This window comes from Squalius cephalus (assembly GCF_949319135.1).
Source record: "Squalius cephalus genome assembly, chromosome: 12".
Lineage (NCBI taxonomy): Eukaryota > Metazoa > Chordata > Actinopteri > Cypriniformes > Leuciscidae > Squalius > Squalius cephalus.
This window is the reverse complement of record NC_137133.1, coordinates 11,654,964-11,681,598: the sequence shown is the minus strand read 5'-3', so window position 1 is coordinate 11,681,598 and position 26,635 is coordinate 11,654,964. Positions and strand designations below refer to the sequence as shown.

Here is a 26,635-nt window from a genome sequence, read left to right as displayed (position 1 = left end):
GGTCCTGTGTGTTTAATCAGCAAGCATGAATGATATTATGAATAGATTCTAATAGAGTCTTGTCTCTTGAAAAAAAAAAAAAAAAATGTGTCAGTTGCACCGAATTCTGCCTGAGTTCTCGCTTTCCTTCAGCATTTATTCAGCTACCCTGACCTCTAGCGGTCATAAGATGCAATTCAATTGATTAACATTTTAATCACTTAAAATCCAATAGGTTTAATTGGCCCAGGATGTTTGTTATACGAGTTCGCGCACGTATCCATTAAATGTGTGTTCATTGTTTATATAAGAGAGAGGGGAAAAAAATGACATTTAGATTAGTTGCTAATTGAATTTGAAATCGGGTCACGCTCGTGAACTTGTGATGAGGTCCCTCCCTCCCTTTCTGCCTGACATGAAAGTGGATGGGCGGACTGAGAGAGAGATGCTCAGTCTGGAGTAAACCCTGGAAACAGCAGGAGCCAGGTCATGAGTGCATCTATGCATTTTTTGACACAGATGGAGTTACTCTGGGATATATCTGCTTATAAAAATCAATATTTTTGGATGCATATGGAAATAAATAATAATTTTGCAGCACCGAATCTGTGTTCCTGATCTTCATCTGAACAGGTGCGCAAAACTTAATCTTATCATCGTGCCTTTTCACGTAGAAGAGCAGGAAACTTCGAGTTTGGAGAAATATGGATAAACACGGGATTTATGCAACTTAAATCGAAACATATTTATGAAAATTCTGCCAGCATTTAAAATACACGTGATTTTTTATTTTTTCATTTTTTTTAAAAAAGGGGGGGGAAAAGAAAAGGAAAAAGCAAACTTGTGTGAGAGGAGAACATCTCACCCTAAATAGCAACCACCAGCCCCAGATGTAGAATGAGTTTGACAACACAACAGAAAACACAGAAGCCATGAGAAAAACTGAATTATACGGAAACTGTCGCGTGGAATTGGCTGTATGATGGAGCGCTTTGAGAAGCAGCGGTTCTTCCTGCGGATTACTCTTCTCTTCACTATCCTATGTGAGTCAAGTAAGTTTCACTTCTGTTTTTGTTTTGTTTGTTTTTTTCTCACATTTTTCCACAAATATAGCTATTGTTTAAGAAATGGAGAGACTCATATAACTGGTCATTTACTGTCAGTCCAAACTGCTTTTGGCAGGTCAAACAGTTGGCATTTGCCCAAAACACTTAGCCTACCCCCTGAATCTGGTAGCCTATAATCAGTAGCTGGTCTAAATTGGTCCGTCAACTTAAACCAGCTAATAGCCACCCTGGACAAGAAACAAAAAAGTTCATCTTCAGATACATTTTCTATAAAGTTTATATATGTTTGCTTTATGTGTGTTTTAGGCATTACTAACGTGCAGTGGTGACTGATCAATTTGCTTTCTCTGCTGCTTTTTTTAAAAGCTGTTTTTTAAGGTGGTTATCTTAGCTAAGACCAGCATATCATCGTGAGGGGTATACGAAGGGGTACAGTGTATCTGTTTGGCTTTCACATCCACATTCAGAGATGTGTAGTAGGCTATAGGCATTAGAATGGCACGCACGATTGCCAGTAAAATGAAACGTCCTCTCCACGGCCAAGTGTCCAATGTCGCTTATATCAAGGCAGATTTATTGGGCTTGCTCATCACTCTGCGTTTACGCTCGCACTCTTCATTTATGTGTCCGCTCGCTGTCAGCAGCCGCTGGACTCCTGATGAATGAATATCACTGCGGGCATCTGACACCTCCCGAGCACTCGAGCTGCAGCTGGATGCACTTTACCACCGCTATTTGCATCGGGTTGGTTTAAGAACATCCCCGCGCTTTGGAAAGTTTCCAAAGTTGAACGGAGATACACGAAGAAGCGGGTTGCCAATCAATTTCAGGTCCGAGGCTTTGATCTACTACAGTCTGTAGACTGTATAGTCGAACCCGTCCACCTGCTGTGCTCCTCACTCTCACACTGGAGAACAGATGCGCTGTTGGAGAGGCTGCAGAACTGACGCAGGCGTCACCATTCCAAACTGGAATTCTGATCGAGGCTATAGGATTCTGATGTTCATTACACACACACACACAAAAAAAAAAAAAAATCTATAATTTCTATAGTAGGCTTTTGTTACTTCAGAAAAAAATATCTCATTTAAACGTTGTACACTGTGTGTGTGTGTGTGTGTGTGTGTGTGTGTGTGTGTGTGTAATTGTCTATTTAACATTTTTTATAACTTTATTATAAAATTGAGACAATTAGAAGACAATTAGTGGAAGCATTGAAAACTCATAAAATCAAGATGATATGATAAAAATTGTAACAAGTGGAATGTATGGACAAAAAGTTATGACGATAAAAAAAAAAAAAAAAAATGCAGTGTAAAAGAAGGATTCTCAATCTTGCAACATTTTGTTTATTGTTATGACAATGGTGAGTAATACAAAGTTACCAAGGATCTATCTGTGCTTTATTTTAGTGGATATGGTTAAAAAAAATGGAATAATAATATGACGACTGAGAAATTGTTCTTTAAGAAAACATCTGCATATTTTTTACCAATTAAACCATATTGCCGGTTGGTTAATGAACACCTCTTTTATTTTAAGCTATAAATGAATCATTTGGGTTATATATTTAGATATAGGATGATTTCTTCTAAAAATATAAAATTCCTGCCTCAGAGTAGCTTTGAACCACATGGCCTGGCCATAATATGCTTTAAAAAAGCAAGAAATGTGCCAGAGGTGAGAAATTATTTCCCTTCCTATCTGGAGGCCACTGACTGTATTCGTTGGCTGTGCTTGGGTTTCACATCATGTCCCACTGTGCTAATACCCTGTGGTGCAGACCCTAAATCTGACTTGTTAATGGCATGTTGTCATTCGCCCAGAGTGTGACTCATTGTGCCAGCATGACCCATGGGAGCTCACTTCACCACACAGCAAATGAATGCGCTCAGAGAGCAACTCCAGCCACGCTACAGCACTCAAATATAGCAGGCCTGACACATACTATCTGCAAACACTGTCCTCAGGGTTCTGTGTTAATGCCTCCTCAGACCTCAGCTCAGACTTGAGACCGGAGTTGGCCGGCTTAATGGTGTCTACGCTCTGTTACAGGGCATCTCCTCCTGGAAAATGAAGAGAATCAATCTCATTCAGTTAGCCACACTGGCCCATATCATTAAAAACTGTTGGCTTTTTCACATATCAGGTGTTTGAAGCAATGTTCTTGAGATAGGTTTTTTTTTTTTTTAAGTACTTTAGGTCTAAAGGAACACTTACATATAGAACAGTGAATAGTTATGGTTCTCAAGCAGCGTTCCAGTGTACCAGGCAGCACTGAAACTTTTCACTGTTTGAATCACTCCGCTTGTCCGTGTTAGCACATTCCAGACAGCCCGTCACTCATTTTTGCATTTAAACACGAGAGACTCATTGCAGTGAAATAAAAAAAGGGCTAGGTATATATTTACTACGTTACTTTTATCACTATGTAACTCTGGCGGTTACAGAAATAATACTCCATGACAAAAATCAAGTCCCGCCCTACATTTCTTCTTGTTCGAGAAGCCGTTTCACTTGGATATATACGTCACAATAGGGAAGAAAAGACTATTGCATCTTCCATTTCATGCTGACTTAAAATACAGGAGTTAATCCTCTAAATAATTGTTCTGTATGAATACGGAACACAACTCACTCCCGAAGGTACAATGATTGACACTGTGGTAACCATGATATTTCTGCAACATCTATAGTAAGAGTAACTTAGTAGGCCTGTGATAAGAGTGTGATATTTTGAATGGGTCATTGAATCATTTACTCAACCAATTCCTTAAAACACACTGATTCATTCAGGAACGAAACACCTGCTGTGTTTTGTGTTGCTCAGAGGTGTGCAGGGGTTCTTTGTTTGGAAGTATTTTCATTGTTGGATCAACAACAGACAAAGTAACTGGTAATATTGTTGCCTAAAATGTAAGTTACTCAATATTAACTTTTTATTGTTCAGGTAATACTACACTGGCAAATCATGGTGTTTCCAGCTGGGATTACCTGCGGCACTGTACCGTTGACTTTCGGAAACACAGCACTCTTGCTAGTGTGATATTGCTTAAGTTTAAGCGTGTGAAATAATTCGCCTGGAAACATTTTTGAGCAAATCCATTACTGCCAGTCGACGGATGAGAAGTGATGGTGCGTGTAATTATAAATGATTAGAGAAATGAATGAGAGTTAATCCCCTGCTTTAATACTATATGTTTTACTTATTTAACATGCAAATAGTGCGCACAGTGAACCCTAGATAAATTAATAGACTCTCTGTCCCATTATTTCATTAAGTATTTAGAATCCAGCTTGCTGAATTCACACTTGCTTAATGATTTGGCATGCCATTCTCAAATCATAAGAAAACTTTCAAAACGCTGAGCGTGTGAAACTGCTTTAAGCTTCTCTACCACTCGGGATGTTTTGTAGTTTACATGTGCATGACATTATATGATGACAAGCTGTGGATAGGACAATAAAACTAAATGAGTTGTCTCCACTGCCTCATGCTTGTGTGTGTGTTAACCAGGAGTCACATGAACACAGATTATATGAGTTATTTGAAATTCTCACTGTATACCAAGTCTAAACATATCAAGTGTTTTGTTGTTGTCGTTGTTCACTAAAAAGTTGCAGTATTAGATCATCAAAAATGTTACTAGTCTTATAAGATATATTATTATATATTGGAATTTATTTTGAAACAGTTTATTTCACAAATCTAAAATAATGTCTGTAAATGTTTTTAAAAGTTTAAATGTCTTTTCCACTGACAGTTTCTTGTTGTGAGAGGACTCACTCACATGCTGAAGATGATCTCTTCAAAAAGCTCTTTGATGGCTACAACAAGTGGTCAAGGCCTGTACCAAACACCTCTGATGTTGTCATCGTCAAGTTCGGTTTATCTATCGCCCAGCTGATTGATGTGGTAAGGTACTACAGGCTATTTCTTGAAAAGAGGGAATAAAAAGTATGTGTGGGTCAGTGGCACCCAAATTATCATGATTTCAACATGTTAACACCTTTCCAACTAATTGTTCTAACTGCACTAACTATGCTATATTATATAGGACTTACATACAGTTATAGTTAAACCTATACAGTGAGGAAAATAAGTATTTGAACACCCTGCAAGTTCTCCCACTTGGAAATCATGGAGGGGTCTGAAATTGTCATCGTAGGTGCATGTCCACTGTGAGAGACATAATCTAAAAAAAAAATCCAGAAATCACAATATATGATTTTTTAACTATTTATTTGTATGATACAGCTGCAAATAAGTATTTGAACACCTGTCTATCAGCTAGAATTCTGACCCTCAAAGACCTGTTAGTCTGCCTTTAAAATGTCCACCTCCACTCCATTTATTATCCTAAATTAGATGCACCTGTTTGAGGTCGTTAGCTGCATAAAGACACCTGTCCACCCCATACAATCAGTAAGAATCCAACTACTAACATGGCCAAGACCAAAGAGCTGTCCAAAGACACTAGAGACAAAATTGTACACCTCCACAAGGCTGGAAAGGACTACGGGGAAATTGCCAAGCAGCTTGGTAAAAAAAGGTCCACTGTTGGAGCAATCATTAGAAAATGGAAGAAGCTAAACATGACTGTCAATCTCCCTCGGACTGGGGCTCCATGCAAGATCTCACCTCGTGGGGTCTCAATGATCCTAAGAAAGGTGAGAAATCAGCCCAGAACTACATGGGAGGAGCTGGTCAATGACCTGCAAAGAGCTGGGACCACCATTTCCAAGGTTACTGTTGGTAATACACTAAGACGTCATGGTTTGAAATCATGCATGGCACGGAAGGTTCCCCTGCTTAAACCAGCACATGTCAAGGCCCGTCTTAAGTTTGCCAATGACCATTTGGATGATCCAGAGGAGTCATGGGAGAAAGTCATGTGGTCAGATGAGACCAAAATAGAACTTTTTGGTCATAATTCCACTAAACGTGTTTGGAGGAAGAAGAATGATGAGTACCATCCCAAGAACACCATCCCTACTGTGAAGCATGGGGGTGGTAGCATCATGCTTTGGGGGTGTTTTTCTGCACATGGGACAGGGCGACTGCACTGTATTAAGGAGAGGATGACCAGGGCCATGTATTGCGAGATTTTGGGGAACAACCTCCTTCCCTCAGTTAGAGCATTGAAGATGGGTCGAGGCTGGGTCTTCCAACATGACAATGACCCGAAGCACACAGCCAGGATAACCAAGGAGTGGCTCTGTAAGAAGCATATCAAGGTTCTGGCGTGGCCTAGCCAGTCTCCAGACCTAAACCCAATAGAGAATCTTTGGAGGGAGCTCAAACTCCGTGTTTCTCAGCGACAGCCCAGAAACCTGACTGATCTAGAGAAGATCTGTGTGGAGGAGTGGGCCAAAATCCCTCCTGCAGTGTGTGCAAACCTGGTGAAAAACTACAGGAAACGTTTGACCTCTGTAATTGCAAACAAAGGCTACTGTACCAAATATTAACATTGATTTTCTCAGGTGTTCAAATACTTATTTGCAGCTGTATCATACAAATAAATAGTTAAAAAATCATACATTGTGATTTCTGGATTTTTTTTTAGATTATGTCTCTCACAGTGGACATGCACCTACGATGACAATTTCAGACCCCTCCATGATTTCTAAGTGGGAGAACTTGCAAAATAGCAGGGTGTTCAAATACTTATTTTCCTCACTGTATATGCTCGTGTCTAAATGTGTATAAAACTTGTGATCGGTAAGATTTTTAAAAATATTTATTAAGAGAGTAAGAGCATTTATTTGATCAAGAACATGGTCAAAACAATAATATTGTGAAATATTATTACAATTTAAAATATATATTTTTTTTTTTTTATTATATATTTTAAAATGTAATTTATTCTTGTGATGGCAAAGCTGGATTTTCAGTGTCACATGATCCTTCAGAAATCATTCTAATATGATGATTTGCTGCTCAAGAAACATTTCTTATTATTATCAATGTTAAAAACAGTTTATATGTTATAAATGCTTAATATTTTTTTGTGGAAACTGATACTTTGTTTAGGATTCTTTGACTATAAAGTTCAAAAGAACCGTATTTATGTGAAATAGAAATCTTATTATAAATGCTGACCCCAAACTTTTGAATGGCACTGTAGTAAACATATTACTATTTTTATGCTATTACTATACAACTACTATTTCGTCAGACTGCAATTGAGATAAATTGAAGAAAAAACTGAGAAGTCCCTGTCCCTGTCATTAGCTTACACAACTTCAGACTCCCATTCATTTCAAACCTTTAAAAAAAATATATACACTTAAAGTGCATCCTTGATCAATATTGGGGAACAATGGTCTGTTTTGGCCCAAGGCATTTAAAGCTTAGTGTACTTATAATAACAATAAATAACAAAATGCCGGTTGTTGTTTGTTTTGCTTACAGATGTCATGAAATATTCATTTAATAGAGGAAGTGCCACAGTAACACCAACTTCCTACAGTAAATTGCCATATTAACAGCCCTAAAACCTTAGAATCTGGATGAATTAGGGTACATGGTCCTTGAAGTATCCAAGTCCATCCGAAGATTAAATTTATAAGGTGTCTGTGACCTTTCTGAACCAAAAGCTTTCTGCTGGAGCAAACCCAGCATCCTGACTCATCTAATACCCACTGTCCTTCCTTCTTTTCCTCCTCCACAGGACGAGAAGAATCAGATGATGACAACAAATGTCTGGCTAAAGCAGGTATGTTCAACAGGAAAGTTAATATGAGGAACGGAGATTTTTATCTTACCATAAATAAGAGCAAAGTTGCTTAATTAATAAAATGATTATAACAATAACCTCGAATTGGCAAATAATGGTGGTAGACATTTTGTAATGAATTAGTTTTAATTTCTTAAATATTTGTGGCCTCTCTCTCAGGAGTGGAATGACTATAAACTACGCTGGAAGCCTTCAGACTTTGACAATGTGACTTCTATCAGGGTTCCGTCTGAACTCATCTGGGTCCCGGATATAGTCTTGTACAACAAGTGAGTAACAATTTATCTAAGCTAAACAACACTTCGCATGAATTCCCACAAGTTAAAGGGGTGGTATAATGCCCTTTTCACAAGATGTAAAATAAATCTCTGATGTCCCCAGAGTGTGTATGTGAAGTTTTAGCTCAAAATACCCCACATATATTTTTATATAACATGTTAAAGTTGTCACTTTTTGAGGGTGAGCAAAAACGCACAGTTTTTGTGTCTGTCCCTTTAAATGCAGATGAGCTGCTGCACCCATCACAGAGGGCGGAGCTTCAACAGCTTGTGTCCTTTTACCTCACACAGACATGCACTGAAAATTTCAAAAACGTTTAGCCTTTTATGCTCAAACCGGAGTTAGAAAGATGGAGAGACTCAAGAAGAAGTGACAACATGTAGACAACATTTCTGAATGGTTTGTTGATGAATTTATGTAGCTTATGTGTAGTTATCTTCTAGTCATTGATTAGCATATGATAATCTATAAATCGTGTTCCGGGGGCGGAGTTTATGTAAATTATAGGGTTAGTGATGTCACTAACCCGTGAGGAATGTCGTGTAGTCCCTTCCAGCCGTTTGTTGTAGTCCTTAAAAAGCAATTTCTTTAAAAGGATATATCTCCCTTTGCTTTGAACGTTGAGCGTCAAAACTTTGCAGATGTTGTTTATGCTCAAACAGCAACATTACACACTAACTAAAGTTAGAAAAGTGAATTCATAATCAACCACCCCTTTAAATGCAAAGAAATCAAGCCAGAGCGTAAAAGGCTGTTTGAAATGCAGAGTCGGAAGCGCATAAGCAGTGACATGATCTATAAGGTACACTGTATGTAATACAATGCCATTAGAGTTGCACTTAAACAGAAATGAACTCACAAGTTTGTTTAGACTACCACCTACTGCTTGAAAGTGGTAATGCAGAGGCAGTTCATACACTGTTCACTGCTGGATCATTATTAAAATATGGGAACAAATCTGTCCTGTCTGAAAAAGATTTCATTGTCAGGAAACTCCAAGTGAAAGGGATATGACATGACATAGCTTATAAAATAATAAGAAAATAGCTTGACTATATTGTTTTGCAAATGATTTATTTATTTAAAGCATCATTAATCCTGTTATTTATATTTTATATATGTGATATAAATAAAATAGAAAAAAGAATCAAAGTCTATAAAAATCCTATAATCAAACTGTGTAGTGTAAAACTATCAGCTATTATTACTATCATTTATTTATCGTTTATTTATCATCTCGTTTATTTTATCAGTTAAAAGTCCTATAACCAAATTGTGTATATTTAGTGTAAAAAAAAAACGGTTTTGGAAAATAATAATAAAAATAGTAATAAAACATCACATCCATTGTAATAGTCATTGTGTCTGCAAGCATAGTTTTAATTGCTTCAAAGCAAATTTGAATTTTGCCAAATTACTCCTACTGAATTGTAGATGCATGAAACCATTTTGCCGCTTTTCCTGCAGTAAAGCGGCAACTGCTGAAATAAATGTTGTTGTCCTTTTCAGTGCAGATGGGGAGTTTGCGGTGACCCACATGACCAAAGCCCACCTCTTCCACACAGGTAAAGTGCGCTGGGTTCCACCTGCCATCTACAAGAGCTCATGCAGCATCGATGTCACCTTCTTCCCCTTTGACCAGCAGAACTGCAAGATGAAATTCGGCTCGTGGACTTACGACAAAGCCAAAATCGACCTGGAGCCCACAGAGAACACGGTGGACTTGAAAGATTACTGGGAGAGCGGTGAGTGGGCCATCATCAATGCTGTTGGCACCTACAACACCAAGAAGTATGACTGCTGCCATGAGATCTACCCAGACATCACCTACTTCTTCATCATTCGCCGTCTCCCGCTCTTCTACACCATCAACCTCATCATTCCCTGCCTGCTCATCTCCTGCCTAACCGTGCTGGTTTTCTACCTCCCGTCAGACTGCGGTGAGAAGATCACACTGTGTATCTCAGTCCTCCTCTCGCTCACCGTCTTCCTGCTGCTCATCACAGAAATCATCCCGTCCACCTCGCTCGTGATCCCGCTCATCGGCGAATATCTGCTCTTCACAATGATCTTCGTCACCCTGTCCATCGTTATCACCGTCTTCGTGCTTAACGTCCATCACCGCTCGCCCAGCACTCATAAGATGCCCCATTGGGTTCACTCGGTCTTCTTGGATTTGATCCCACGGTGGCTGTTCATGCGCAGACCTGCTCCGGACAGCCGTCGCAGGCAGAAACTCCTCCTCCTGCAGCGGCAGGGCCAAGGAATGACGTCCCGGGTGCTTGGACCGGCAAACACAACCCTCAGTGCGTCTACTAGCTGGTTTAGAGGGGAGGACTCTGGGGAGGAGTCCCGCAGGCGCTTATGTTATAAGGACTTAGAACTGGGGACGCTGTCCTCCGCGATCTCACTTTCACTCCAAACTGCTTCGCCCTGCCCTCTTGGTTCAATTCCACCTCCTCTACAGAATTTCGGCCCCTCCCCTAGACTGGAGATGGGCATGGCTTCCAGGCAGCCCAGTGGAAGAGCTACTGTCACGAAGCGGCCTGACAACCTGATAGCAGACAAGCCAGGGTTTCCCCTGTCCCCCAGTGTCCTGCAAGCTCTGGAGGGGGTCCACTACATAGCAGACCACCTGAGAGCAGAAGACGCTGACTTTAGTGTAAGTTTCTTTAAGATTTCCGAGGTCTGTATGCTACCGTTCAAAAGTGTTGGGGTGGGTAAGATTTTATTATTTAGGCTGAATTTTCAGCATCATTAGGCTACTCCAGTTTTCAGTGTCACATGATCCTTCAGAGATCATTCTAATATGATGATTTGCTGCTCAATAAACATTTCATATTATTATCAATGTTGAAAACAGTTGTGCTGCCTAATATGTTTGTGGAAAATGTGATACATGTTTACATCAGGATAATATCTTTTGATATGATGTATCAAGTATAATATAAAGTTAAAAAATAACAGCATTTATTTGACAGAAATCTCTTGTAACATTATAAATTATGATGCATTCCCCATCCTGCTCCTAAACTTTTGAACGGTAGTATATAAAATTGTAATTTAAATATTTTTCAATTTATTTTGTTTTAATATTTATTTATAAAATAAATGAACTTTTCCCATAGCTTTCAAGCTACAGTAGATCTAGCAATCTTGGCACAGACCTATTAACTATTTCAAACGTCCGAGAAAGGATTTGTCGAGTCAATATCAAAGTTTGACTCCAGCTTTTATTTTCTAGTTGTGTTACTGCTATAAGAATCCACTCATTTGTCTTATCTCTTCACACAGGTAAAAGAGGACTGGAAGTATGTTGCTATGGTAATAGACAGAATCTTCTTATGGATGTTCATCATAGTGTGTTTGCTGGGCACAATCGGGCTGTTTCTCCCGCCCTGGCTCGCAGGCATGATCTAGAAAACACTTCTTATAAAGACTTATAACTTATGGGCTTCCACTGGAAGAACCAGCATGGGGACACAACGCCAATCCTAGCAGGGATATTTCCCCTGCATGGGGTAAGAAAATGCATGTTTGACATCAGGAATGTGGCACCAAACGCCTGTTTTTTTTGTGTGTTTTTTTTAGGACAGAAATTGAGAGGACATAAGCTTGTATATGAGAAAGCTTGTATTTGAATGTACTGTATAACCTTGAATATTATTGTCCAAATTAAAAGTGCCAACTGGACAAGATACACGGTGACTTACTTTAATCAGTTAGCCTACACAAATAAAATCACTGCGGTTGGTATTTCTCATATCGTATTACTGTTCATATCAAGGAGTGCACACTAAAAAGATATAGAAACAAAGTGGTTTGTTGGTATGTGGCATCAGTCCGTGACTTTTGGCGCTCTAGCGGTTAATAAACAAAACTGCACGAGTCTTGTGGAAGAACATTGTAGCAGGAGCTACTTCTCTCTGTCTATGACGAGTCACACACGTACTGGGCTCCTCTGGAGCAGTGCCGACCCGACCGATCTAAAATAATCAGAATATAAACACTTATTACAGGTGTACCGTAGTGATGAGTACCCAAAACACTCCGCCCAAGTAGCAGTGCTTCGCCTTCTGAGAATATAGTTCCCAGTATGTATACGGTTAGAAGATGGCTGTGTCTCATGTGACCTTGTTATGTGTACACACTGTGACTAAACAAATCACAACATGTAAAATAAATAGGAAAATGTAGGCGTTATTTTGTCACTTATTGGGAGCAGTATGCTAGCTGGTGCCGTTTACCTCCAGTCTTTGTGCTAAGCTAGGCTAGCGGTGGGCGCGTCAGACAGAGTTACGACACGCACGGAGATGAAAAGGGTATGTATGGACTTATCTAACTCTGGGGGATACGGTGAATAAGCTAAAGTCGGCGTGTTCTTTTAAGTTGCTGGCTGCAGTTCACTTAACGGCCACCGGTGTCGCTAATCACAAGGGTTTCTGAATTCTACAAATAGCCCCTTTCATACAGATACACATATAAAGGGTTATATTTGCACTTTTGATCTGTGGTGTTTTAGGAAGACAACATTTATCAATAACAACATATTTTAATGCTGTTTGCAAACATAAAAAGCACATTTGCTTATATGTGATTCTCTTATATAGCTTTGGTCTACAATACATAAAAATGCAATTAATAAGACAAGATGTCCAGAGCAATGTTAGGTCATGTAGAGGGTTCAGCAAGCTAGCTGTTATTAACAGTAGCCTGAATTTCTATTGGATGTTTCATGTCCCATACTGGTGTTTGTGTTGCCCTGTTATTACATTGAGAACTGAATCTTATGCAAACAGATGATTCAATCTGTCCTGTACTTAAGCTGCGGGTGAGCATGTCACGAGCTGCTCCTCTAGTCAGTCTGTGAGTCTACGTCCTCAGGTTTGGGTCTGGCCAGGTTCGAGCGCACCCGTGCCTGGTCTACAGAATCTAACAGGTTCTTGGCATCCATGGCCAAACCGTGGGCCGCTGTCAGCATCTGTTTCTTGCACTCTTCCTTCAGAGAGGTGATGGCGTTCTGCTGGGCCAGACGCATCTTGCTGATGAGCTCGGCCAAGTCCTTATTCAACAACTTCTGAGTGCCTTCGATCTGAGAGCAGAGACAAAGAAATGTTGAGTTCACCTTTGTGCTCTTAAAGTCTAATCTGTATTGGAGAAGATTAAACTCACTTTTAGCAACACTTAGAGAGGGCATTTCACTTGGGAAATGCAAACATTTATTTTTATACTTTATATTGTTAGTGTCATGAAATCAGGTCTGATACCTCTGTTCTACAGGAAACATGCAGAGTTGGTAGTATATCATCCACACTGTTGATCAGATTTCTTAATGAGAGTCCGACAGTCTGCAAATGAATTATATACATTAATACACAAATACATTCATTTTAAATTTAGGCCTAAATATTTTTTTTTCACTGTATGCATTAAATATAAACTGATTCTTATTAGATAGAACATACAAAATTCCTGTTGAGTAATTTTCTCTTTTGTCTTTTGTTGTTTTAACACTAATGACACAGACGGCACAAGGTATATTAGGCTGTCAGTCAGTGTGAGTAATGCATCTAGTTCTTTATTTCCACAGCTTATTGCACTTAATAACTCTTTTTAACATCATGCACGTCCTGTTCTTTATTTTCTCAATCATGCACATTTCTTTATCACTCTAATAAGTGCCAATAAATTTTAGTACTCAAGTAGAAATATCTCTATATAGACACTTTATATTGTCACTTTGATATATCCTCATACCGCCCAGGCGGTAATCTCACTTTGACAGAAGAGATGTATTCAGTAGATGGCAGTGTGTTAATGTCATTTTTCAGCTGCACCACCACTTTCACCACGTCCATGACACAATGGTACACATTATCCTCTGAGCGGTCCAGCTCTGCTGTAGGTGTAGGCTGAAAGACGGATGACAGACAGAAGACACATTAAACTGAATAATTGTTACTACCATTGTACTGGGAAAGTGGGGTCAATTATTTACACATTAAACATATACAACATGCATACTGTACATGAGTGTAAGCAAGTCTTTACTTGCACTGTAGTTCTGGGTGGTTTCGAAGGAGGATGATGCAGTTCAGCTTTAAGTGGATACAGGAAACAGTCAGTATAGGAGGTAACAAGTTAATCTGGCACAAGAATTACATTAGTTTTCTCATCAAATATAAATACATGTACATCCGTATCTTGACTTTTTACCAGAATGCAGAGGACTTACCATAACTAAGTGGTGGTTCAGGTGCCTAATAATTAATAAAAAAATAATTATTGGGGTTGTCAAATTTTACACTCAGGTGGTAGTCATTTTTTTACAAAGTACATCATTCAGATCTATGAACTGGAATGAAAATATAGTATAATTGATAAAACGTGATATGGGTTTTAAAAATTAAAGAACATACACACCTCAGGAATATCTGCACCCTCGTGAACCATTGGGTCCTTAGAAAGAACCATGCAATGTGTATTATAACAAATATTAAAGACAGACCTATATTACATAAGAGGTTGGTAAAAATGTTTTCCTCCTTACCAGTAGCTTCTCCTCCTTCTTCAACCATTTGGTGTCCTCCTCCATCTGCTCTTTCTGCATCTTCATAGTATCCTGCATGCGCTCCTTCTCCACCTGCCACAGCCTCTGGGCATCTTCCATACTGGATGGACCGAAGCTGAACTCGCCCTCCTACCCCGTACACACACAATAAAAGTTCTAATAAAAGTCTACAATTATTTTTAGATTTTATTTTTTATATTGTTTATTAAAAATAAAAAACAAATACAATAATGAAATTAAATGAAAATACATTTAAAATAGACATCATGGCTTAATTTTACCCCAAGACTGAGGCGACGGGGCGAGGCCTTGGGAACGGGCAGGAAGTTGGTTGAGTCCACAGGTGACTGGTAATCACACGGGCTGGCCAGGTCAGGTGAACTGGCACATAAAGCCTCATTAAGCTAGTGAAATAAGAGCAGAACACATTAAATTAATATAAAATTAAATAAATATAAAATATAATCATTTACAATTATTATTATGTACAATATTATTATAGTAATACATCATATACAGTATATATATATTCAATTAAATATTCATTGATTCTATATTCTATATTTACAACAAATCAGTGCTTAGTGTTTTAAACTTAAAACTATACATTTCCTATATATGACATTTAAACAAAAAGAACACACTACCTGGAGATGTAGGCCGACTCCAAGGGTATTTCCGAAGCGGCTAGTATTGACCCTGGAAGGCTGGAGGTGTAAACAAAATACACTGACTGTTAAGAGGAATGTGCTGCTGTAACTGAGTGTAAAGGCAAACAAAAAGCCAATGAAAGCTGACAGCTACCTTTGGTGGAGGTTCACTAATGTTAATCTTGGGCTCCAGGAACCGGGTGTTACGGGCTTTGTCTCTCTCTCTCTCCATCTCCGCCTCCTTCTCCATTTGGTGGACATCACTGTTAAAAAAAGATGGATAAAATGTCAGTTAATGCAATGTTCTGAACCATTTTATATAATTTAGAGAGAAAAAAGCAAGATATTATATCAATAACAGTGATTATTATTGGGAAGAAACCTGATGTTGCAGGCTAATTCAGTGAAGGTGGGTCTCTCGCGGGGGTCGTAGCTCCAGCAGCGGGTCATGAGTGAGTACAGGGCAGGAGGGCACTGTTCAGGTTTGGGCAGCCTGTTGCCCTGTTCCAGCTGGTTAATCACATCACGATTGTCCAGCCAGTGGAACGGCTGTTTACCTCGGTTCGTAATCTCCCACACGCACACAGCTGGACGGGAGCAACACGAGAGAATAAAATGGACATGAGGAGGAATCACATTTTACTCTTCTCAGAAGAAATGAATACTTATATTCCGCAAATATGCAATAAATTGATACAACTGAACATTTAAGACATTTAATTCAGAATAGTTTTTTTTTTTTTTTTCAGTTCCTCTTTCCTGAAAAGTGAGGCCAAAGCTTGAGTAAATGTTGGGATCATCTGTTCACCTTTCCCCTGCTTCAGTACTGATGATGGTGCATCTGCACTCTTATGTGAAGCCATCCATCAGAGAGACTGAGTGACAGGTGATGATTTACAGAACATGGCAGCTGAGGTCTACGAACAGAGGGGTCTCTGTCTCTCTAGTCATGTGTTATTTACCCCATGTGTCAGTGAGGGGCGTCAGAAATAAAATAAAATCTGTTGACGTCTCAAGCTATCAAGCTATCAGTTGATCAAAGACTAATACAGTACAGAAAAATTATTACAGATATGTTTTATTCCAATATGATTATTTAGTAAACCAGGAAATTAGTTTAAAATGAAAAATTGGCAAATTGTTGTGAAGGAAATGAAAGTCAGTTATTGTATGGTAATTTGTCTAAATTAAGTTTGATAGTGGGCCTGGGGCACTGAATAATGTTTTCAAGTAGAGGATGGTTAAGCATGCCAAAACAGAAAATTGGATTAATAAAAAATAATGATGTGCCCTCCGAGAACTTTATGATGACTAATAAAGAGAAAGGGATTTTTAGAAATATTTGTTTCTAAACTGGCAATCTACAAGCGATTGTCTGTCTATATTACTGTAACAGTGTCATTGGTTGGTACACTGGCCTTGTGTTAAAATCTGATGATTTTCTTCTATTCACTCACCAAACATCCACACATCACTGGCCGCGGTGAAGCGTCTGAAGTTAATGGATTCAGGAGCCATCCATTTGATCGGTAAACGAGTAACAGATGCTGCAGACATAATGCAAGGTAATGAGAAATTTCCAATGCCTGCTAAACAAAATATAAACATCAACACAGCTAAGAATATTTTCTAAGATTTATATAACGTGGCACTAGCGGAGTTTAGATGCAGTGTCAACAGGGAATGAAACGATGAATCATGCGATGATTAAAAAAATCACAACTTTTATGAGTGTGTAAAACAGCTGAGGTAACCTTTGTAATATTCTTCATCCTCTATGTATCTGGAAAGGCCAAAGTCACCCAGCTTCACAGACTCAGGAGTGGCAACAAGCACATTTCGTACAGCTATGTCCCTGTCAACCAGATGACAAAAACACATAAGACAAACAGCAACAATAATGAAAATCTAAGATTAATGCATAGATTTCAGAATGTCTTAGTATTTGGTTTGTTTCTTTTTCTTTAATGACAGTAGCACTCGAGCTGCATGAACTCCACAAGTTTGTGTAAAACCTGACGATCACATTATCCAGCATTTATTGAGTATTTTTGTCAGTAAAATTTGAGTTTATTTATTTCAAATAAATGCTGTTCTTCTGATCTTTCTACTCAAACATTTTACACGGTTTTCCAAAAAAAAATATAAAGCAGCACAATTGTTTCCAACATTGATAATAATAATAATAATAAAAAAAGCATTTTAGAATGATTTCTGAAGGATCATGTGACAAGACTGAAAATTCAGCTATGCTATCTCAGGAATGAATTACATGTATGTAGTAAATTTAAAACAAATATTTTAAATTGTAATAATATTTCACAATATTGTTGATATTATTGTATTTTTGATCAAATAAATGCAGCCACGGAGAACAAAGTAAATTAAAAATACTGAATTGAATGTCACACCGGTGGACCATGTTCATTCCCTGTAGGTAAACAAGCGCTTTGCAGATCTGTAGGCTGAAGAGAACCAGAGTCACGCTGGTCAGACTCTGCTGATTTTTTGTCAAGTACTTCCCCAGCTGTAAGCACACAAGAAAGTATTTTAGAAAAGGATTAGTGTGGCAATTTCCACTTTATTAAAGTGGAGCATTACACATCATATAGGAATACAGTCTTTCTGCTGCCCTGAAAGGCATTTTTCAGGCCCTATGATGGTTTCTAAAGCATTTAGTTACTGTATTAAATCGTAACCATGTTTCCTTACCACTACTTGACTTCTCAAGCCAGTGATTCTGTACTTGACAAGAATCACATAATACTGAACTTCCTGTGAGTTTGTAAACAGTTTATGACAGTTTTACAGAGCCTGTAAATGTTAATAGAGCCATATCTATGGCATTCACTTAATTGAGTTTGCTACATCAATCACTGCCTTCCTGGCAAATGGAATTACACTATGGATTGAAAGGGAATTTTATTGATTTAATTTAAAAGTTACGTAAACCCCTCTATCTCATATAATATATTACCACCCTTGCCAAAAAAATCCCTCATAGTGACAACATTATTGGCCCTGCAATTTTCCAAAAGACGTGTTTTGACATATAATAAAAATGAGAGTGATATCATCCAGCATCAGAGCTGTTGCTTACCTCTCCGTGCTGACACAGCTCCATGACGATCCATACCGGGTCTTCCTCAATGACACCAATCAGCCGCACTATGTGTGGATGGTCAAGGTTCTTCATGATAACTAGATGGGTGGGACGTTATAATGCAAAAAAAGAATACAGTTACTTATTATTATTATTATTTAACATTTTATCATGTCTTTATTGTTTATTGTCTGTATCATCAGTGAATTAACTAACATGATTATGATTTTTTTTTATATATATATATATATATAATTAGAATTTTTAATAATTGTCATGGTGGACCCAGAGAATATGAAAATCCATCATTAAAACCATTATATATTATTTCAATATCTCTTGTGTGAAAACTATTTTTATATGACTTTTTTTATTTCTACCAGATTTCAAGTTTGACAACTAGAAACATGTATATTGATTTTTTTTTTTTTTTTAATTACATGGCATGTTTTATCATTTTTTATTAATTTACATGACTTTTTCACTTTTAAAATTAGGCTTCCTCATATATCACATAACAAAATCTGTGGTTCTTCAAATAATAAAAAAAAAAACAGATCAAAACAAAAACAAATATTTCTTTGTCTTATTTTAAATAATTTTAAGTCATTTTGAGGCCCCATAGGAAGTTTGTTGAAGGCCCCTAGTGGGCCCCCGGACCCCTGGATGAGTGTCAACTGGTGTAGAACAAAAATGCAAGGAAATAAAGCAAGGTAAATATATATTTTTTTTTTCTTCTTTTTTTTTCCTTGTGCATAATTTCTTATCAAGCTGAAATTTTATAAAATTATGCAAAAATATTTATTAATTGTGTGTAAGATACATAAAATGCTAGCTATGATATTAGCCTTAGCAAGACAAAGGAGTCTGATATTTAATTCCAAAAATATTTAAAATACTATTTTTATCAAACAATGTATCATTTGAGATATGCTATGAGGTTGATAGTTGTGACAGACAATGACAGAATTCTCTGGTGATTGATATGTAGATACTCTTGTTGTATATACACAAGTTAAATATGTATTGTCTAAAAGTCCACAGGTTCAAAAGTGCCCACAGCTGAAGAAACACCCATCTCATGACATTTACATTCACATACCTGCTTCACCCACAAACTTCTCTCTGACGTCAAGTGCACACTCCTTACAGGTCTTCACCGCAACACTGATCTTCTCCCCAGTCTAACCACGACAATTATTGAAAATTAAAATTATTAAATTAAGAAAATTCATAATCATGTTAGTTAAATCACTGATGATAAGATGTATTGATGTTATTGTGAGACATCTATCAATATCATGCTAAATGTAAAAGGAAAAATCCAGATTTGACCCACAAAAATAACAAAAAAACATTTTAGTATTTGTTGCATCATAACACATCTAAAGTGTCTGGAAGTACTGCTTGCCTTTTTATGATAAACTCCTTCATGAACCTCCCCAAAGAAGCCTTCGCCCAGCATACGTTTCAGGATAATATCTTTCCTGTACAGGCCAACCTTTGCTATTGCGAAACACATGACAAACTATGAGAGGACTTGAACATCAATACAGTACAAACAATAATGATTTTACAGTGATACAAAAAACAATTCTGTTACATACCAGGTGGTGGTGGCTTTTCATCTGCGATTTCACAATATATATCAGAGTCTGAAACATGGAGTTGATGTTATTCACATTGTCAAGAAGATGTTAGAATAATACAGTAAATATCAAGCTGGGTTCCTGAATGGGAGGGTCTGATACTCACTGCTGTCTCTGAAGCTTTCTTTCTGCTCCCTAACAGCGGGAAAGAGTGAACAGCATTGAGGACAGTGAAAAAAAAGTCTCTAAAAAATGTGCAACGTTTAATCAGCAGGTCCAGATCCATTTCACTTATTGTAAATGATTCCATATGAGATCACTTTAGAGTTATAGTGATTAATATTAATTCTGTGGAGAACAAAACAGAGATAGAGGAATGTTGATGTACTCACCCAGAGGGAATTTCAGGAAGAGAGTTGCGCAACTGCACACCTAAGATAGCAAAGATAAATCTCAGTTTACAACACAGAGAAATATGGCAATACCCAATCCCACATTAATCACAAAAGTCATGATTCAAAACGTTCAGAGGAACGCTGCCCTAAGCTCTATTCTCAGATCAACTGCAAAACTATTAGTCATTTATCTCCTTGGTAAATGCCTCTGAAACTACCTAACACAAACTCTTTTAATTGACACTTTGCCAAATGACTATTGACATTTGCAGACATACATTAATTGGGACTTACCTTGAGATTTACTTTTATTTGGTCCAGCTATCAAAGATGAGTCTGTGTGGTTAAGCAACCGACAGTAGCCATCGATCAGATCAGCCATGTTCTCTGCAATGGCCAGAGACGCCACGCTGACAGAGAGAGGCTATGAATGGAAAAAACGTCACGGCTAGTTTAGTACATGAGTGGCATTGTGCATACAAAGTTTAACAACCTAATACTGAGCATAGTGAGCACATTCTTACCTGTTTGGCACCCTCAATATCAATAAGTAACAATGTTCTGCCATCAATTTGTGCGTTATACTTGATACTTCGGATCTGTTTAAATTCAGCAAGGCAGACAGCCTGGGGAGAGTAAAAGAGAATGAACTTTAAAAAACATTGGACACTGACAACTACTAAAGTTTATTTCACCACAAAAGAATAATATTAAAAAGGTAATTGCGACTTTTTATCTGACAATTCTGACTTTTTTTCTCCTAACTGCAAGTTTATATATCACAATGTTGACTTTTTTTGTAGAATACAGACTTTTAAGTTATACATCTTGCAATTCATACTTTTTTTCTCAGAATTCTTAGTTTACATCTTGCAATTCTGGCTTTTTTACTTCTGCATGCGTCACATACAGGTCAGGTGTCTAAAAATTTGGGCATAAAAACAGAATTGTGAGATGTAAACTCAGAATTCTGAGAATTCTGAGAAGAAGAAAAAAGAAATGCGAGATGCAATTGCAATTCTGCGATAGTTTACTTCATATAACTAGCAATTGCGGGATATAAATATGCAATTTAGATTTTTTAAAAAGTCAGAACTGAGATCAAAACTCACAATTGTGATGAAAAAAGGTCAAGATAAAACTCAAAATTAACTTTAAAAAGATATATTTTTATTGTGTGGCAGAATTAATCATCCATAGACAACTGTCCTGAGACTGAAAATAAACTGATCGTAGGCTTTTCCAAGTATGACGTTGCTCACCGTGGAGTCTGATTTGGTGCGTTGACGAATGCCTTTGACACCAATGACTAAATCCACTGCTAAACTCCAGCCTTGCTGTGTAGATTGAGAAGGACTTCAGTAAATTAAGTAGTACATTAAATCTGAGTTCAATTTCTAACATGGCCACAATTCTTTGCATAATCCCCAACATTTTTTGAACACCTAAATTGGGGAACTTGTGGAAACTTACCACTAGCTCACAAGGGAATATTTCCTCGTCAAAGTTGGAGAATTCTCCATAGGTCTCAAAGAACTTGATCATACACTCGTCCTCTTTTAGTGTAGCATACTGCTGAAACGTTTGCTGGATGAGCTTCCGAAGTTGCTTAGGCTGTTAAAACCAAAATTGTACAGTTTAGATGTAGAATTTCAGTGTGTTAAGCTCTCATAAGCTGCCACTTTTTTATTTTTATTTTATTTTACTGATCGCCCTGAGAGGGTTTACTTTTCCGCACTTCATCCACTCAGTCAAAAATACATTGCCAATCTGAATTTATGCTGAGTTTAAATGTCTTATCGGTAAACATTTTGCAATTGGTATTATAGGTTGTGCCGAACAGCTGGTTAAGGAGAAATGATTACTAGTACTATTTAACACAGACAAAATTAACTTGGGAAATGGCCATTCAATCAACTATTGTCACCTCTTGAAAAGCAGAAAACAAATCTAACCTTCATACTGTCAATAATTCCCTTAGGAAAGAACAGGTCCAGACCAACATCTTTTCTAAATAAAAAAGCCACGATATTAGCAAACAAAATCACCTTTTAAAAATGACTTTTGTACAAATGAAAAATAGAAACTTACTCTAGCAAGTCAAAATTTGTCTTTTTCTCTAGACCTTTGGCATTCATGTCTTTATAAAATCTCCTGAAAGACAGAACAAACCACATATATCACTCAATGCTCTGACATTACCTCTCCCAATTCAACACAGTTCAACAAAAAAAAATTCTCAGTTGTTGCTCATGAAGCCCTGCAGTTGCACTCGATAACAGACTAACAGAGTCTGCTGTTCTTTACCTGATCTCTAAACAGCCTAGCTGAAGTGCCATGCCGTCGCTAACTTTGCTAGCATGATGCTGCATGTAGTCACAGCGCACCTGCCACAAGAGAAACAGTATTTTCATGGACTGAGCAACAAAAGGTGACTACATACAAGTTACAACCACAGAGACAAAGCAAATCTGGAGATGTTTGCTGACCTGTTGATAGAAATACAAAAGGAAGGTTCTGTCTTCTTTTAACCTCTTCATGAAATCAACAGGAATGTAGCGAATTCTAAGGTCATATCTGAAATAAAACACACACACACACACATATATATATATGCAACATTAAAATAACAGCCAGTTTATTTGGTGATGTGGGTGGGAGTGTTGACCAGCGTCATTGTACCTCACCTCCACTCTGCCTCAGCATGATGGCTCTCGTAGCGTGTCTCAACCTCTCCTACAGTCAGGTCTGGGTGAAGCCAGTGGAGCTCCTCAGATTTGAGGTGTTTGAGCCTCAGCCCAAAGCAGCCTGCGTTCTGTACATTTGGACCCAAACGCCCACTGATCAGAATAGACTGGATGATAGTCTGATGGATAAGCAAAATACAAAGTGTTTAGACAATGTATTCCAACATTTGGAATAGTGTTACTAGAAATACTATGAATTAGTTTTGCCAATCATATATTCTGAAAAAAAGAAAAGAAAAAAGTTTAGGATCAGTAAAAAAAAAAAAAATCTTTCATTCAGCAAGGATGCATTAAATCGATTAAATTGATAAAGTGACAGAAAATACATTTATAATGTAACAAAAGATTTATATTTTAAATTTCTATTTAGAAACTTCTTTCAAAAACATTTAAAAAAAAAAAACTTTTGAACAGCAGTGTACTGTATGTATACCTTGATCTGCCATGAGCTGTCACATTTGACCAATTTGAAGTTTTTGCTGAGGTTGCTGCTGCTACTGAAGCACACTTTGATAATCTTCACAGGGCCACCATCTCCAACAGGACCCAAGTCGGGGCTTTTGATGCCCCCATCCCAGTCCTGTGTGGGTACCTTCCAGGAAAGGGTGCTTGCATCACTCGCCATGTCCAAGTTATGTCCTCAAAGATATTCACACACCATTACACAATCATCTCATCTGGTAGTAAGGCCAGTTTGGAAAAACAAGAACATTGTTTATAGTTAGATGAATCATTTGTGGCGTGTGCTTTAACAATTAATGACATTGTATATAATACTTTTATATCACTTTTACCATTTTACAGCAGGAATTGTAATAATTACAGTGGGATATATCATTTTGAGAATTGCTGAAGATTACATTTAGAAGTGTTATTACATTATTAGTGTTTTTAAAGATTACATTTAAGTAACCATTGGATGATGAGGCACTTCTGTGTCCACAACAAAATGATGGAAAATGTAATCTACATGTAAAATAAAGGGAAATTAGCATGCACAATGAAATATACAATATCAACAAATACAGGTACAAAATGTTCTTCTAAAATCGGCTGATAACTGATATATGGTAGACTAGCCATATAATACTGTGCATTGTTATTAGACAACCTGAAAAAAAGCATATTCAAAATGGATGTTATATGTCCACATCCTTAAAAATCCATTAGACCAAAGTTTACACTGTGTTTGCTCACACTGGTTGTGTTTCTGTGCTCAAATAATCGCATCTCTTTGTCCCCACACCCATGTGATTGTATTTTCTGGAATATAGAGCTGACACAATATTGATTTGTTCTGAGATTACCAGAGGGTGTTTGACAAAATCTAAAGGCACAGCAAGCTTGTAGTTTATAGGAGGTTTATAAATGTATGTTTGTATGTATGTGAGCGTGTGTATCCATCTGTGTTTTCTCTTTTAGGGCCTGTCTTGCTGTTTTGTTTGCCTGAGGCAATGAATTCCTTGAAGTAAGGCTACCTTTTTTTTTTTACTCGCTCAAAGCAGGACTGCCACGCTACCTGTGTTTGTGCACAAGCAACTGAAACAGTCCTGTGCAATGCATGCATATGACAATACCTTTATGTGCTCTGTTTCTTTAAGTGTGAGATTATAATCCCTTGCAGTAGTTACTGTTGCAAAATGAGTCATAAATGGCTAAATAAAGTACCAGCTTTACTTGGTTTCAGTTAAGCCTTTATTTTAAGTGACTAATCATTTGTTTACACAGGGCTAAAGTTTCAGTGTCACATCAGTAAAGTGGACATTGTTTTTAAAGTCTGGTTAGTTGAAAAAAAGAATAAAACATTAGTGTAGAAACCAGAACGACTTGACTAGTTGTTCTGAAATAGTTCATCTAACACAGATAACAAGTATGTGGGATTTGACCTCTGGAGGCTGTAGTTTTTACAAGCTAACGCTAGCTCAGAGCACACACACACACACACACACACACACACACACACACACACACACACACACACACACACACACACACACAACAGAACTAGCACAAGGGAGGAGTTCTACGTGCAAACAGTATTTTCAAATACCTGGATAAAGTATTTCAATGTTAAGTTCTAAAACAATAAAGAAAATACAGATTTTAGTTTGTTTTATGTCAAACATTTTTTTCAATTACACTTTTATAAGTCACTGAATTATAAAGCTCCATGTTTTGTTTATATAGTGAAGCACATGCCCTGACTGAGAGCAGACAGCAAGAACGAATGAATAAATACATAATTTATAGGCTAAATGATACATTTCGCTACACACTCTTGTGTTCTGGTATTGTTATTTTACACTTGACACTGATAATGAACATTTTAAAAGTCTGACAGTCTTGATATTTTCACTATCAACTCTAATGGAATAATAAAATATGCACTATGTTTAGCATTTAATTATATAATTGTGTGTGGTTTCCTGAATCCTCCTTACCCAAAACAGGCCAAAAACTGAAGTAGGCTACTGTACTGACTTGCTGTAAACGCCTATCAAAGGGTGAATACTTAGTTAAGAAACTGACAACTATAAACCCTTCTAAAGACGAAATAAACACTAGGTTTAGGCAGACCGCACTATTCCTAGATTGCAGCAGGTTGTGTGGCCAGAATGCATGCACTTCATGTAGACAATGGAATGCGCGTGCACGTAACCGTACCTGCGCAGACTTGCCCTCCCAAAACACCACACATACACATAGCCTAAATATAAATGCATGTAAATGTAATGTAAAACTGTGTATTTGAATTAATAACATGTCCATATATTACAACACTTCGGAATTTATTGCACGTTTTGTGATTTTAATGAGTGTCTGTTACTATTAAATTAACAACTTGACCTGACAGTATGGAAAACAACAGCTCGTAAGATGTTTTGCCCGTCGCCGTTAAGGCAGTGTTAATTAAAGTTTCTCACTAACCTTGCAAAGTTGTGGTCTTGTTGTGTTGTTATTGTTGTTTTTTTCTTTTTCTTTTCTTGTTTCCTTTAAGATCCCCAGTCAAAGTCCAGCTCTCAGAGTCAGGTAGATAGAGAGAATGCTCAAGCCACTCCCTTCGCTTGAGAGTGCACTTCCTAGCAGTGTCGAATTGCTCTCCGTTATTATAGGTGAGATTGAGCAAACGGTCACCGCTTTAACACGTTCTCACATTTGTAATATGCACACATTTGATTTGAAACGCCATCCAGTTAGCAAAAGTCACAATATGTTTTAACTGATGTTTTATGAAAAATGATGGGAATAATCAGGAATAATAGGGAATAATAATAATACAAATAATCAATTAAGCATTTCTGAGAAATAAAATATTTTATTTCCATCAAATACTTTGATGTTGTTTTACATAAGACACGACTGACATCTAGTGGCCAAGTATAGGAACCACTAGGCTACTTTAGACTTTGCTCTTTCGTAAAGTGATGCAAAAAAGTATCTGTCCTGAACAATAACTGCTGATGTGTTACATTGTAAATCCATTAAAATAACCATAAGAGACATTTGAATTGTAT

The 26,635-nt window shown here is 37.5% G+C and overlaps 2 protein-coding genes across 3 annotated transcripts; one reads left to right on the top strand and one right to left on the bottom strand.

The window, feature by feature from the left end:
• The first annotated feature begins 433 nt into the window (after positions 1-433).
• chrna2b (cholinergic receptor, nicotinic, alpha 2b (neuronal)) lies at positions 434-11,759 on the top strand. Of its 2 annotated transcripts, none has more exons than XM_079887849.1 (6): positions 434-1,031; positions 4,811-4,962; positions 7,721-7,765; positions 7,946-8,055; positions 9,575-10,727; positions 11,360-11,759. In XM_079887849.1, the coding sequence occupies exons 1-6, from the start codon at positions 959-961 to the stop codon at positions 11,483-11,485; spliced, it is 1,659 nt and encodes a 552-aa protein (XP_079743975.1). In that variant the 5' UTR covers positions 434-958; the 3' UTR covers positions 11,486-11,759. The 2 variants fall into 2 exon arrangements, with proteins under 2 accessions (XP_079743975.1, XP_079743976.1); XM_079887850.1 differs by having other exon boundaries at positions 885-1,022.
• A 1,057-nt stretch (positions 11,760-12,816) lies between these two features.
• On the bottom strand, positions 12,817-26,193 carry ptk2bb (protein tyrosine kinase 2 beta, b). Its single transcript, XM_079887848.1, has 31 exons — positions 26,049-26,193; positions 23,554-23,797; positions 23,061-23,239; positions 22,863-22,950; positions 22,681-22,760; positions 22,465-22,527; positions 22,329-22,383; positions 21,847-21,987; positions 21,636-21,710; positions 20,898-20,999; positions 20,668-20,797; positions 20,371-20,410; positions 20,145-20,173; positions 19,997-20,044; positions 19,801-19,895; positions 19,492-19,573; positions 18,387-18,487; positions 17,698-17,813; positions 17,041-17,141; positions 16,744-16,833; positions 15,669-15,873; positions 15,441-15,549; positions 15,284-15,343; positions 14,918-15,040; positions 14,616-14,765; positions 14,489-14,524; positions 14,301-14,325; positions 14,117-14,163; positions 13,843-13,977; positions 13,333-13,413; positions 12,817-13,157 (listed from the first exon to the last, which is right to left on the bottom strand). The coding sequence occupies exons 2-31, from the start codon at positions 23,743-23,745 to the stop codon at positions 12,921-12,923; spliced, it is 3,015 nt and encodes a 1,004-aa protein (XP_079743974.1). The 5' UTR covers positions 23,746-23,797; positions 26,049-26,193; the 3' UTR covers positions 12,817-12,920.
• Between the last annotated feature and the right edge of the window lie 442 nt (positions 26,194-26,635).